This window comes from Protopterus annectens, chromosome 3.part1, assembly GCF_019279795.1.
Source record: "Protopterus annectens isolate FY-2018-M chromosome 3.part1, PAN1.0, whole genome shotgun sequence".
NCBI lineage: Eukaryota > Metazoa > Chordata > Ceratodontiformes > Protopteridae > Protopterus > Protopterus annectens.
Genome location: NC_056732.1, coordinates 1,398,936,496 through 1,398,951,022, shown reverse-complemented (window position 1 = coordinate 1,398,951,022; position 14,527 = coordinate 1,398,936,496). Strand labels below are relative to the sequence as shown.

Below are 14,527 nucleotides of genomic sequence, written 5' to 3'. Positions count from 1 at the left end.
TTGCATTTTACCCACATTCTTACACTGCACTCACTATACTTCCACAACCAGTCTGAAACTAACATTTTCTCTCTTTTGTCCTCACGTTTTGAAATAGCGTATTTTGTAACTGCTGACTTTCTAAATAAAAGAATATTAACAAGATATTGCAGATTTTATTTCACGCATTCCATGATATTTTACTCACTGAAGTCTGGTCTACAGTATTTGGATTGTTATTAAATAGCTTTTACTGCTCATTTCCTCGGGTAGTAATGACACATTTTGACCAACATGTAACAATGAACATGGCACTCTACCCTTTAAAATGATACCTGGATACGGTCATCTGTGAAACTGATTGGCCATATGACCCTGCTGTGCATATCATATGCATGTTGACAGGATCAGTCAACTCAATCATGACTATTAGTGGAATGAAATCCCCACACAGTTAAAACAGACAGAAAACTTAAATAGCCTCAAAACTTTGCTTAAACAGCACCTATGCCAAAGATGGCTCTTTTCTTCCTGCTCACCTGGCTAGCTTTACTCTGATTACTTTTCTCCAACTCTTATAGCCACTTTGCTTCCATATCCTTTGTACCTTATTGCTCCTCCTACTACGGCACTGTTTTCCTAAACTCTTCCTCTTCCTCCTTCCCTCACACCCCACCACTTACTACAGTTCTTCCTCTGTCCATTTACCTTCCAGCTCATTTCTATAACTTCTTTCATATCTCTCATCATTTTTAAGCTACATTTTAATTGTCTGTCTGTAAATTATTACTAAACTCAAAAACAATCCACTCTGATCTTTTCCCCTGCAGCCATCATGCTATAAATACATTAATTGCACTGTATGTATTTCTGTATTCAGTAATTATCTATTACTGTGTGTTATTTCTCTATTCAATAATTATCGAATTTATGTTAATTTCTCTCTCTTTTTTGTGTTAAAATGCTATGTCCATGTAAGAAATATTTAAAAATATTTAAAATCATGTAAATAAGCTCATGTATAGCTGTTTTTTACGCTGCAATTATAAATGTACATCATGTTTAACTTAAATGTGAAGCTTTTCTGCCTGGGCCTGTAGTGAAAATGGGTTTTACCCTTTCTTGGTCAACAGACAAATAAATAATGCCACATGAGTTATGTAAAACCCCTTTTAGTTTTATAGAGACTTGACCGGTGTAGCAATGATTGCAGTGAGCATCATGGTGATTTAGTTATCACCGCATCCAATAAGATGCTAGGATCTATCCAAAGAAGGACTGATCTAAGAAGTAGAGAAGATAGAGTATCTATCAAGAGATTTCTTCTTTAGCCATAGCTTCTGTACTGTGCAGCAATCTTCTTCAGTTATGGAGAGAGAAGGAAATCAAGATAAATTGCAACAGGGTTAAGGCAAAAGGCTGTCAGAATTAAAAGGAAACTGAAAGACAGGGGAATACAAGGAGTCACTGCATGCATTAGACATGGTATGAGGGTCTATATTATTTCCTCAAAGAAGCATTCCATCAAATGCTTCTTCAGCGACCCTAAAACTGCGACCTTTCAAAATATTGAACCTCCACATAAGCAATTTTTTTCCCTTGGAAAGAAATCACTTGCCCTACAAAGACCAACAAATAACCACAAACACTACAAAGTGGGGGGCTTCACCCCCCCCACCCCCTCCAATGTGGGGAACTGTGCCCCCCACTCACCCCCAACTAAATATACCAACTCCAAGATCGCACTACAGTGGGGAAAATGGCAAACTGAGGAGGATGGCCAAGCAATTTCTTTCCCAAGGAAAGAAATTGCTTATGTGGACGTTCAATGTTTTCATATTTCGCAGTTTCAAGTTTGATGAAGATGTGTTCGATAGAACACCTCTTCGAGGAAATAATAGGAACTCGATATGGATACTTTGGTACTGGCAGGCCAATGAAATGAACTAAATTAAAAAAAAAAAAAACAAAGACAGAGAAGGAAGTAGGACTTTCAACCAAAATACAAGTTCAGTTTAAGTATTGTGAAGTATCTAATCTCAGAATGAGCAGTGAATGGACAGGATGGTGAAAAATTTGTAGTGCAAGACTGCATGTTTATTTTTCATTTATAGAGAAGCGTTTGCCAGGTAATATCCCATTTTAAGTGGAGTCTCAGGAAAAAAAGCTCCAGAGTAATATAATATGCATTCACATACAGGGCAAATGTTAACATATAAACAAAAATATACACAAAAATACATAGACAAGCTCGTATCTGATGTATGATGCGATTAACATACTCTATGCATATGATTTCAGAGGTACCTGTCACTGTGAGCTGGAAGGAGATTTGCTGGGGTCAGGAGAGGGGACACCACCTTAGTATCAGTTGCCAAAAAACAGCATTAACACTCAGACAAGCTTTTCTTTTCCAGCCATTGCTAGTACGTAACACATTTTTTAAAATCATTTGAAGTAAAAATGATTTTGCTGCTTTACTACTAACTGTTGCAGACAATCCAAGACATAATAACCTCTTCCAATATACTGATGTTGTGACTAGTTTTCAACTATAAAGTTTAATTTCCTGAGTTCTTGAAAAGATGAGTGTGTGTGAAGTTGCCATTTTTAATTATATACAGAGTCTGTTAACCTACTAAGGCACTCTGTGCCAAGGACTGTTACTGAAGAGAAGCATAAATGGAATCTTAACAATGCACATAACAGCAAAATCAAGAAATTGAAATCTGATTGTGCTAGTTCATAACACTGGATAAGTATAAATAGCTATCAACCAGTTTTCAGGAGAATGGCATGGCTCCTTTGAACCTCTATTTGGGAGTGGGGTACACCCGCACAGCTCTGCATACTTATTATTCCAATTCCAATGTTGCTGTCCACTGCTGAAAGTGTAAATACATGTTTTTCCATAGTCTAGCAGATTCTGGTGTCAACAAAGTTAGCTTTTGGTTACCTGCTTTTGCTGTTTTGTGCCACTTAATTTCCCCTTGTATAACAGTCCATGTCAAGATCAAAATGAAGCAATATATACTGCATTAAAGTAATTATAATATTGTAATATACAAGAAAATATGCTGGGAATAATGTCCACAAACGTTTTACAAAATCCATAAGACTAAATCTTATTTTTATATACCTCATTCACAAAGCTGTTTCATTTACTTGTTTAACAATCGTTCAGGTAAGCAGATTGATCCATAGGCCTGTTTCAGCATGTGACATATTAAAATAAAAAGTAAAAATGATAATTTTGCTGTAATCTGCATTATACAATGCCAGTAGAATGTCACCACTTTAATTCGTTGCTGTTGGGTGACCGGATGATAAACCAACACATGAATTTCACATGAAAGAAGACAAGGAAGATATGTGACAACATCTTTTGTGTAAATAAAGTTTTCTTCTGTTTACTTTGGGGAACAGAATTTCAAATACTGATGGAAAATATTCAAAAATATTCAAGAAGCAGAGGAATATCAAATTTATTAGTGATATCTGGTACTATATTTTCAGAAGTTCAGTGGTATGGTAGTTGGAAAGGACTGCTTGCTTTATGATCACTTATTATAGTAGCAAATCTAATCAAGCTGGTGACATGGTCTAATTAAAAAAAGTACACTTATATATACTTACCATAAATGTAGATGTTCGAGTGTAGTCACTGTTGCAGTCATTACATTTGGGTAATCTGCTGACAGGTTGCCCTCAGTTAGGCCCGATTAACAAAGTCTTGGGTCCTGCGTTGGTTGCTGTCCCTTCTTCCATGACATCAAGTCATCAGGGGTATAAAACATGCAGCCGACGCCATTGCATCAGTTTTTCTTGCCCCAGATGTCAGTTGCTCCCCTAATGGGGAGCAAATAAACATAAAAACACAAAGATATACCTCCAACAAAAAGCAAATACACCAAAAAGGCTTTTAAGCATAGTAAAGGAAAGTAGAGGTATAGCCAGAAAAAGTTCGGGGGCTGGAGGGAGGGTAACCAGGACTGCAACAGTGAATACACTCGAACATCTACATTTATGGTAAGTGTACACAACTGTACTATGTTCTTCGTTGTTTCACTGTTGCAGTCATTATATTTGGGTAGATTCCCAAAGCTATGGTTGGGAGGAGGAGTTTATATAGCATTAGGGCCAGCTATATAAGACAGCAGTGGCAAAGCCAGCTCTGGATTTAGAGAAAAATTGATAAATGATAATGCTTGGTGAAAGTATGTACAGAGCTCCAGATAGCAGCTGATAGGAACACCTCTGAGAAAAGCTGCAGAAGTAGATGCAGCCCTGGTGGAGTGAGATCTGATCCCCTGGGGGATAGGTTTTCCATGGTGCTTATAGCAGAAATGAATGCAATGGCTTATCCATTTAGAAATTATTTGTTTTGAAATAGCCTTCCCCTCTGCCCCTGCAGCAAATGCTACCAGCATTTGTTCAGATTTTCTTTGAGGTTTAGTCCTGTCCAAGTAGAATCTAAGTTGTCTGTGCACATCCAAGGAATGCAGAATCCGTTCCCCTTTGTTCTGTGGATTGGGAAAGAAGGATGGCAAATTAATGGACTGATTAAGGGCCACACTGGATACGACCTTGGGCATGAAGGATGGATTGGTCCTGAGTGATACCCTGTTCACATGAAAGATGATGAAAGGCTCCATTGCCCTAAGGGCCTATAATTCAGATATCCTTCTAGCTGAAGTGATTGCTAAAAGGAAGGCTGTTTTCCAAGAAAGAAATTTTAAGTCTGCAGTAGCATCTGGCTTGAAAGGAGGCAGAGTGAGTTGCTCCAAAACAAAGTTAAGGTCCCAGGCAGGGGTTGGAGCTCTCCTGGGTGGTCTCAAGTTTTTTGCCCCTTTGAGATACTGCTTGAGCAGAGGATGAGAGAAGAGGGGAGGTTCTGTGTTACAATGAGCTGAAATAGCTGAAGTGTGGATTCTAATGGAGGAAAAAGACAGGCCCTTGTGATGCATCTCAGTTAAGTATTGCAAAATCTGAGGCAAACTGGGCTCTGCTGTGCACATCCCTTGAGATTGGTTCCAGGAACAGAATCTTTTCCATTTGTCAGCATAAGATTTTCTAGTACTAGGTCTCCTTGCCTCCAAGATGACATCCATCACAGGTTTGCTGAGGGATGATAAGGGTGAATTTAAGTGATTAGCCAGGCTGCAAGGTTCAATGTTGGGAGCTGAGCATGCAGAATTTGGTTCTCCTGCTGAGACAGCAGAGAGGGGGTCTGAGGCAGGTGTTATGGAGATAACTGTGACACGCTGTGCAGGAGGGGGTACTAGTGTTGGTGCGGCCAGTCTAGAGCAATCAAGATCATCCTTGGTTTGTCCTGTTTGACTTTTAGTAGAACTTTGGTAGAGCAGAGGCAGTGGAGGGGAAGGCGTAGACTGGTAGGTTTTTCCAGCTGAAGGACAGAGTATCCACTTTCCAGGCTTGTTTGTGGGGAGTCCTAATGCAAACCTTGTCCAACTGGTAGTTCTGGGGGGAGGCAAATAGATCTATGTCTGGGCTCCCCCATTCGCTTGTCAACATGTTGAAAATCCTTGGTTCCAGTTTCCACTAGTGTGGGTCCATGAGGTTTCTGCTTAGTCCGTCTGCCAGTGTATTCAATTTTCCTGGCAGGAATTGAGCTTGTAGGTGCACTTGGTAGCTCAAGGCTGTGTTCCACAATGCCATGGCTAGTCTGCAGAGGGGGTAGGAATGTGTACCCCCCTGCTTGTTTATGTACCACATATCCGTGGTGTTGTCCGTCTTTACCATTAGTTGTCCTGGAAGAATGTAGTCCTTGAAGGCTGTCAGAACATTCTGTACAGCTAACATTTCTTTTTGATTGATATGTAGGTGCATTTGATTTGGGTTCCATTTTCCCTGAATGCACTTCCCTGCCAGGTGAGCCCCCCATGCATAGTCTGATGCATCTGTAGTTAGGGTTTGGGCGGCAGGGGGTAGTGTGAACAGTAGTCCCTTGTTTTGGTGGCAGGCCTCTGCCCACCAGAGGAACTCCAGGCGTAGGCAACGTATGATAGGAATCATTGTTTATAGGCTGTGATAATGTTGACTCCATAGACCTTTTAGATACCACTGTAGTTTCCTCATATACAGTCTTGCATATGGAATTAGAAGAATGCTGGAGGCCATGAACCCCAAGGCTTACAATATTTGTCTTGCAGATAGCAGGGTTTTTGTGGCCACTTGTTTGAAGTAGGTTACCAAATGAATTTGCTTTTCTGGCATGAGGAAACCCATCTGGGCAGTTGAATTCAAGCTTGCACCCAGGAATGTAATTTGTTGACAGGGTACCAGTTGTGATTTATTTTAGTTTATGGTGTACCCCAGACAAGTTAGAACTCTTTTTACAAACACCAGATGATTTAAAAGTATGCCCTGGTTTTCTGCCTGAATTAGACAATCGTCCAGGTATGGGTACATTTCAATATTAATTTGCCTGCAAAATGCAATAACTAGAGCCAGGCACTTTGTGAATACCCTGGGAACAGTAGATAAGCCAAAGGGTAGTGCAGAGAACTGATAATGCATGTAGCCTGCTTTGAAGTGTAGGTATCTTCTGCAAGATTCCCTGATCGGGATGTGCAGGTATGCTTCTTTTAAATATAGTGTTGCCAACCAGGTGTCTTTGCCTAGCATAGGAAGTAACTGGTGAAGAGTCAGCATCTTGAATTTTGGAATCTCCAGAAAGGTGTTTGGAGTAGACAGGTCCAGGATTGGACGCCATGATTTTTCTTTTCTGGGTACCAGAAAAAACCTGGAGTTGAAACCTTGTCCCTTTTCCTCTTCTGGTACCAGTTGAATAGCCCCCATGCTTAAGAGGGAAAGTACTTGTTTTTGAGCCTCTGCCCACTGATTTGGGGGCAGGTTCGGCCACCTGTTTGGTGTTGGCAACGTGTGGAAGTGAAATTTGTATCCCTGGGACACTATATTTAAAACCCATTTGTCCTGGGTTATGAGTTCCCAGTTCTTTGCATGAAGAGCAATCTTTCCCCCCAAAGGGGTTGTCAAAAGATAAGTGCTTGGGAATTGTAAAAGGAAGTCATTGAGACTGTTTACCATAGTGGGGTGTCTTGTTATTTCCAGATTTGGAAGTGGAGGCCCCCCCTGCTTAGTTCTGAGAGTCCCCTGGGACTGAAACCTGGGGTTTTTGCTGTGTCTGGGTTTGGCTTGAGAGGATCTGGAAGGGGCTAGAAAGGACCAATTCTTAGTAGGCCAGTGCCTACTAAATCTTGGAGGTGGCACTTCTTTAATAGTTTGCATATATTTAGCTTTTTCTTCCATCTTTTTAAGAACTTCTTCAGCCTTGTTGCCAAACAGGCGGTCCTGATTTAAAGGAGCATCCAACAATTTAGCTTTAACATGATCAGGCAAAGATTGCTCCTTAAGCCAAGCATGCCATCTAAGCACAGACCCAGTAACAGCAGCCCTGCAAGAGGCCTCTAAAGAATCAAAACCACATTGCAAAGTATGTTTTCCAACTTGTTCAGCAGAATGCATTAAATCCTGTAAATCTTTATTTTCTACACAGTCAGGAATCAACATCATTTTCTGTTTAAGCAGTCCAATAATATGTTGCTGATATTTTAACATATGAAATTGGCAGTTTAAAGCTCTGATTGCCAAGGTTGCAGATGTATAAACCTTTTTACCCCATCTATCCAGCACCCTGGAGTCTCTATCAGAAGAGGTAGGAATTTTAGCAGTAGAAGCATTAATGCCCTTGGGCCCCTGAGAAATAGTCTCTGGATCTGCAACAGGATTTTTGAAAAGGAAGTTGTGGGACTCAGGAACCCTGTAGTATCTGTCAGGATTACTAGGAGCTGGAGGCAGGGAATCAGGGGCCAAACTGGATTCCGAGAACACATCATCAACAATGTCTAGTACAGGAGATATAGCCAAAGGCCCATGCTGAGGTAGAAAAAGGAAATCCCTAAGCCTGTCTTTTGAATCAGAAAATTCCTGGCTTTCCCAGTGGAAATGCTCTCTTAAAGTATGTAAAGTTTCCCCAAAAGAAAAATCCTCAGGAGGGGAAGCAGAGGGAATGGAATCCTCTGCATCAGAATCCTCATAAGTAGGTATGGACAAATCCAGGTCATCAGAAGAGTCAGAATAAACAGAATCCTGATCAGAAAATTCATAATCAAGCTCAACCCTAGGACTCTTAGAGGAGGGGAGGGTTTGACTACCTCTGATAAGAGCTATTAGATCTTCAGCCATTTTTATCATTTGTTTTTTAGGCATAGGGGCCTGAGCATGTGGCCTGGGCATCAGTTTTTTAGACATGGAATGAGATTTAGGCCTTAGAAATGAAGGCAGTGTCAATTTACTATGCAAGTCTGTAGGCCTGAATACACCCTCAGAGGCCGGTGCCTGCACAGCGGCTTTGGACCCATCCAAGGTAGAGACATCCGTGGGTTCCATAGTTGAAGTATCTCGCTGCATACCGGACTCCAAATGGGTCTCAGGAGAGGCCTGTGAATCAGAAGTAGCAGGTATCAGGGGCTGCAAAAGCGCCTCACTGAGTACCGGCGAATTGGTGACTGGCTTAGGAGAAGCGTCGTTGGCAGTTTTGGACCTTGGCAGCCTGTCTCTGTCTTTATCTTTGTGTTTTTTTCGGAATCCTGGTAGTCGAATGGCTAACCGATGACATTTTTGGATAATTAAACTGAGAACCAAAATATTTAGGGGCAAAAATATACCGAAGACAGATAGTGCACTGATTAAATAAGGCACAAAACCAACAGCAAGGTACGTCGTGGTCAGGGCCTAGGCAAGGAATACAGTATGAATGAAAATCTTTACGAGATATTTGCTTTCCCCAAGTAATGCAATTATTAACTTTTACTGACATCGGTAAGGAGCAAGAAAAAGTTTCCCCAATGGGGTACTTAGCTTTAAGTTGAAGACTTCGGTTCTGAAACTCGAAAATTATAATTTCAGGAGGTTGCTGACCGGCACTTGTGAACTGCTTCTGTTTTGGGCACTGCATGGCAAGAAAGACTGATGTAATGGCGTCGGCTGCATGTTTTATACCCCTGACGACCTAACAGCATGGAAAAAGGGACAGCAACCGACGCAGGACCCAAGACTTTGTTAATCAGGCCGACTGAGGGCAACCTGCCAGCAGATTACCCAAATGTAATGACTGCAACAGTGAAACACAAAGAACATCTTCACACTAGACACAAAGTAAACTTGCAGACTGTAGTACTATGCCGCCTTAAGCATTGGGCATTTATTATTCATACAGTAAGCAAATGGGACAGTTGTCTACTGAAGGATTATAGAAGCAGCATTTTCAAATTCGGACATTTCAGAATTTAGCAGTGCAGCATCCCCCGCAGAATATCTGGGCAATAAACAGTGATGGATGCCATGTTCAAAAAAGATTATTACAAAAAGAAGAAAAATTCGGAATATGTGGCAAATGCATCAATATGTCAGACCAGGAGATATAGATATTTGAATAAAGTGTTTGCTAGAAATATTGGTTCAAGAGTTGCATACCCAACTCTGAAAGCATCATTCACATAAATTTTATGTGTAACACTTAAAATCCAAAAATAAAACCGGTTTGAAAACATCATATATAAGCCTTTTGTGTAGACTAAGTAGATGCAGATATAAGCATGAGGATAGCAAGCCTGAATTACCTGTACAGTTCCTGTTGCCTCCCATCAGAGCATAGCCTTTATTGCATTCACAGTGAAAAGTCCCAGGCTCATTTACACACCGATGCTGGCAGCTGCCATTACTCAGGGAGCACTCATCAACATCTGAAACATTCAGGCAAGAAATGGATTACTGCTGAATGCAAACACTGTGTGTGACCATTCTTTTAGTCTTAATGATAAGACTCTCAGTACCTTCTGTCTTACTATTATATTACAGACACATGCAATGCAAGTTTATGTCATATGCACAAAGTATCCCGCTAACTTAATTTTTCCTATAGGCATGCTATGTAACCACATGTAGACTCAGATTTTAATACATACAATAATGCAGTGATGGAAGCAGAATATTTTTCAAGGACTTAGTATGAAATCTAATTGTGTAATCATATGCAAGTTAGTAAAGGCAGAGCAGGACCCAAGTTACTACATATATGCAGGACTCTGTACTGGTTAGACTAAACTTAACAGAGCTCAATGGCTTAAGACAAACAGCTACAAATATATTATATTCTGCAAAGTGGTTTGATTTTTCCAGTACTCTCCTGTGGACATGATACATTTGCATGTTATGCAAACAGATAAAATGTTTGAATTTTACCACAACTGAAATGTTTGTGTCTAGTGACCCAATTCACTCACATGCAGTGTAGTTTTGAAATAAATGAAATGTGACACACCTGAATACTCTATGAATGCAAATGCTTCATACTGAGGTATCCTGCTGAGATCAACATCATGTATAGTTATTTGTATAAGATCAACAGAAAGGAAAGAGCTTTTCTTCTTTTATGCAACAATGATAAGGTACATGCTAGAGATTTCTAGGACATTTTCATTACCAATTAATATGAAAGAGAGGAAGAAGGACAAAGTGCAAAGGACACATGCAAAAACTACTAAAGTAAAGCAAATATGGAATATGAAAGGTTTTATTCTATGAAGTAGAAGCTGTTTAGAAGGACTATAACATATCATGGAAATTATCAACAAGGGCATAGGAGTCCTCCAGATCCTGGTCCATCCCACTATGACTTTGTTAAAGGCAGGTCATGCTTACTGAACCAGGTGGATTTTTTTGAAAATGTCTCTAAGGCAAAAGATATGGGGAAGGTGGTGCATACTGCCTACTTAGATCTAGTTAAAGAATTTGACACAGTACCCTACTATGGCCTTGTCAACAAACTTACAGAACGAGGCATATACCCTTTTATAACACATTGCATAATTAGCTGGCTCATGGATAGGGCCCATTGGTTAGGACCACTGAGGCTAATTACATAAAGAGGCTGTTCACCAGTGGAGTTAGTCAGGGCTCCGTACTTTGGCATCTTCTTCTCTAGTTTAAAAGCCAAATTCAAAGGCCTCTGGCTGACCAGATTCATAGATGATTGCAAACCAGGAGTAGTCATTGAATCCAATAAAAATAAAAAAAATAATAAAATAACCACTCTGCTTAGCAATGGTACACCTTTACTGTAAAACAAATCCGCAGCAAAAACCACGTTGAACTGAACGCTTTCACCCCACACTGGGCATCATTAAAGTTAACGTGGACATTACAAACCTAAAATTTATACCCTTGAACGCAAACATTTAATTGCCTTAATTAATCACCAAGTGTTAATTGCTACACTAAAACTTGTAAGTTCTTACATTGTATGCACTTCATAAAACATTGTTATGAACAATTCCTTATATACTTATAAAAAACTACAATAAAATTATATATATATATATATATATATATATATATATATATATATATATATATATATATATATAAAATAAATGAAATATAAAATGCATGTAACCAATTTGTGTTAAACACCCCCCCCCCACAACCAAACATACTGGGTGATAAGATAATAAAATAAGGTAAAATTTACATTAGTATATGGTAACCAGCAAGAAATGGAACCTCTACAGCAGGATATCGTGGTTCCTAAATGATAGTAGCTCTATTTTTCAAAATGGCTTTGATAGAGATGAAATCATCTCATTCTTGGGGGTAAATGGGCATTAAGTCTAATCTGCCATTCTGTTTCCCTGATTTCTATGTTCAATTTAGGGTCTCCCCCTCTTTCATTGATTTTAATCCTATCAATAATAAAAAATAAACGTTTTTTAAAATGTGTGCATCTAGTGCTGTATATATATAATGCACTGCCTTCTTTCTTGTTTTTTGCATCACGCATGTGTTCTGAGATCCTTTCCTTGTACTTCCTGACAGTTTTCTCAACATAAAATGCCAGGCATGCTGTACAGGATGCAAAATAAATAATGTAACGTGTGTCACAGTCACATCTGCCAGGATACTCAAGGTTTCTATCATACCCAGGGATGGATATATACAGGCCATCATTAATGTATTTGCAACATCTACAGAAGTCACATTTTCCCATGTGTGATCTATATGTACTCTGTCCTGCTTGCTGACCTAACTCGAGTAGCTCTATTAAATTTCTTCCTCTGCTAAAAGTCATGTTTGGTTTCATACCCACTTTCATTTTAAATTGTTGGAAACTATGTCTTCCCAAAACATATTTAGTCTAGAAATTATCTGATAGGCACATTTGTTAAACTCAATAACCATCACATCATGCCCAAAATCAACTGCATCACACCTGTGTAAATTCTGGTCATTGTTTCTTGATTTTAAGATGGGGGTAAATCTACCCTTCCTGTTTCTTATGACTTCCTTCTTAATCTTAGACAATAAGGGAATGGGGTATCCCCTATCAATAAGCATATCAACCAACTTATTCAATTCCAGTAAAAAGCTATCATCTTCACTGGTTAATCTAGACAGTCTCACCATCTGTCCCTTTGCTACACTTTTCTTATGCTGTAAGGGGTGGCAGCTGTCAAATCTTAACAGAGAATTGGAATATGTTTTCTTCCTAAAAATAGATGATGTGATGGTATGACTTGCAGTGTCCCTTTTGATAAGGATGTCCATGTAATCCATTTCTATGTCACTAATCCTAAATGTGAACTTCAAAAATTAATTTGTCCTACTCAAATAATTCACAAACTCCTGAGCCTGTTCAATTATACCTTTCCAAGGAACTGGAATGTCATCCAAAAATCATAATTAACATTTAGTTTGATCTTGGTAAAGTGAACTGAACACAAATTAGGTCTCCCATTCTGCCATAAACATGTTTGCAAACACTGGTGTGCATTTAGCCATGGCTACTCATTTCTTTGACGGAATATTTCCCCTTCAAAGACTGACCATGCTATGGAATAGACTTCCCATACATGTCAAGCAGAGCACCTCACTAGCCCTCTTCAAGAGAAATCTTGATGAGTGGATGGGAAATAGAAAATTCACCCTGGGGATCACCCCAGTGGCTCTACTCGACAGAGGCACTAGGAACTAAGGTTGGGTGGCACGATGCCAGGGTAATTCCATGGGCTAGGCTTGTGAAGGCTCCAGGCCCATTAGACTAGCACACACCTATGAACCTATGTAAACATGAGGAAAGCCGAAGATTTACAGTACAATTAGATGAAAACTAGAGTTAGATATGGAAAACAGAAAGTTTGTGGAACATTAATGTCTGCTGTTGTGTTTGAACCAGTGACCAACAGCTGATTTTGTCTATTTTAAGATCAGAGCCAGATAGATGCATATCATAATTGATACAAGCACTTACCAAAACAGGTGAATCCATCACCATTGAATCCTTGGTAACATTGGCAGAAGTAGGAGCCAATAACATTGCCACATCTTGCGTTGATATCACATCCATGTTTTCCAGAGGCACACTCATTCTCATCTACATGAATAAATCACAAAGCTCATTTTATATTTTAATATAGAAGCATATAAGGCAAACATAGAAATTAGACCAGGTAAAGAAGATCACATTATTAAGAATTACAAATCAGCATTGTTTAAAAGAAGCAGGAAATGATTTACAGTCAGAAGTTGTTTCTCTGCTCATAAATATACTCGAATAGATGTATTACATAATATATTCTGTAGTGTTAAAATATGTTAGGCATTATCAATTGTGACAGATGTATTATATAATATATTCTGTAAAGTTCCACATGTGCTAGTCATTATCTATTGTGATTCATTCCAAGGAAACACATAAACATGCATTTGGCCTGTGTAAGATCAAGAAGACCAACAACAAACAATAGAGAGGATTTTGATTGGGTCTCCAATCATAAATAGGCGCTTGTTATTTCCTTGAGATATATGAATGTCAGGAAAATCAGCATGAGAATGAAGCTAAGAGGCAAATTCTGACAATCATGGAATGAACATATAGCAACATGGTTATGAATTCAAACCTGATCATATTTTTTTCTTAAAGATTTTATTATTTTTTTAAATTTTACTAGCATTCAAATTTGGTAAACAGAACAAATATGAATTTAACAAAACAGTAATGCAGATAAAAAGGATAACACATACTAAACTATTTACAATATTTATAAGGTATGACTGAAATAAAATAAATATTATTGCTTGTAATCTCAATATAGTCTATTATACAATGACCCCCCCATTAATATTCCAAAACATGTGCGCTGATTGGTCAATGTGCACGTTGTAAATCAGAGTTATACTAATGGAAAAAGGTCCGGTCGCCCAGACTTTTTCCATTAGTATAACTCTTTTTTTACAGTAACGGAGAACGCAAGATCTCCGTTGCTTTTTACACACCGTCTCACTACGTTAAACAAGTTTAACGTAGCGAGACAGCTTTAAAAAAAGCAACGGAGATTCTCCGTTGCTTTTTTAAAGCTGTCTCGCTATGTTAAACTCCTTTAACATAGCAAGACAGTTTGTAAAAAGCAACGGAGATCTTGCTTTCTTCGTTTCTTACACCGACAGC

At 39.0% G+C, this 14,527-nt stretch overlaps 1 protein-coding gene across 2 annotated transcripts in view; it reads right to left on the bottom strand.

The window, feature by feature from the left end:
- The window catches only part of LOC122798485 (fibrillin-2-like), a 1,115,712-nt gene that overhangs the window by 645,793 nt on the left and 455,392 nt on the right, over positions 1-14,527 (bottom strand). For both annotated transcript variants that reach the window (XM_044067451.1, XM_044067452.1), the window contains exons 9-10: positions 13,331-13,453; positions 9,645-9,767 (exon numbers count right to left, since the gene is read on the bottom strand). In XM_044067451.1, the coding sequence (XP_043923386.1) occupies positions 9,645-9,767; positions 13,331-13,453 (246 nt within the window). The remainder of the gene's footprint in view (positions 1-9,644; positions 9,768-13,330; positions 13,454-14,527) is intronic.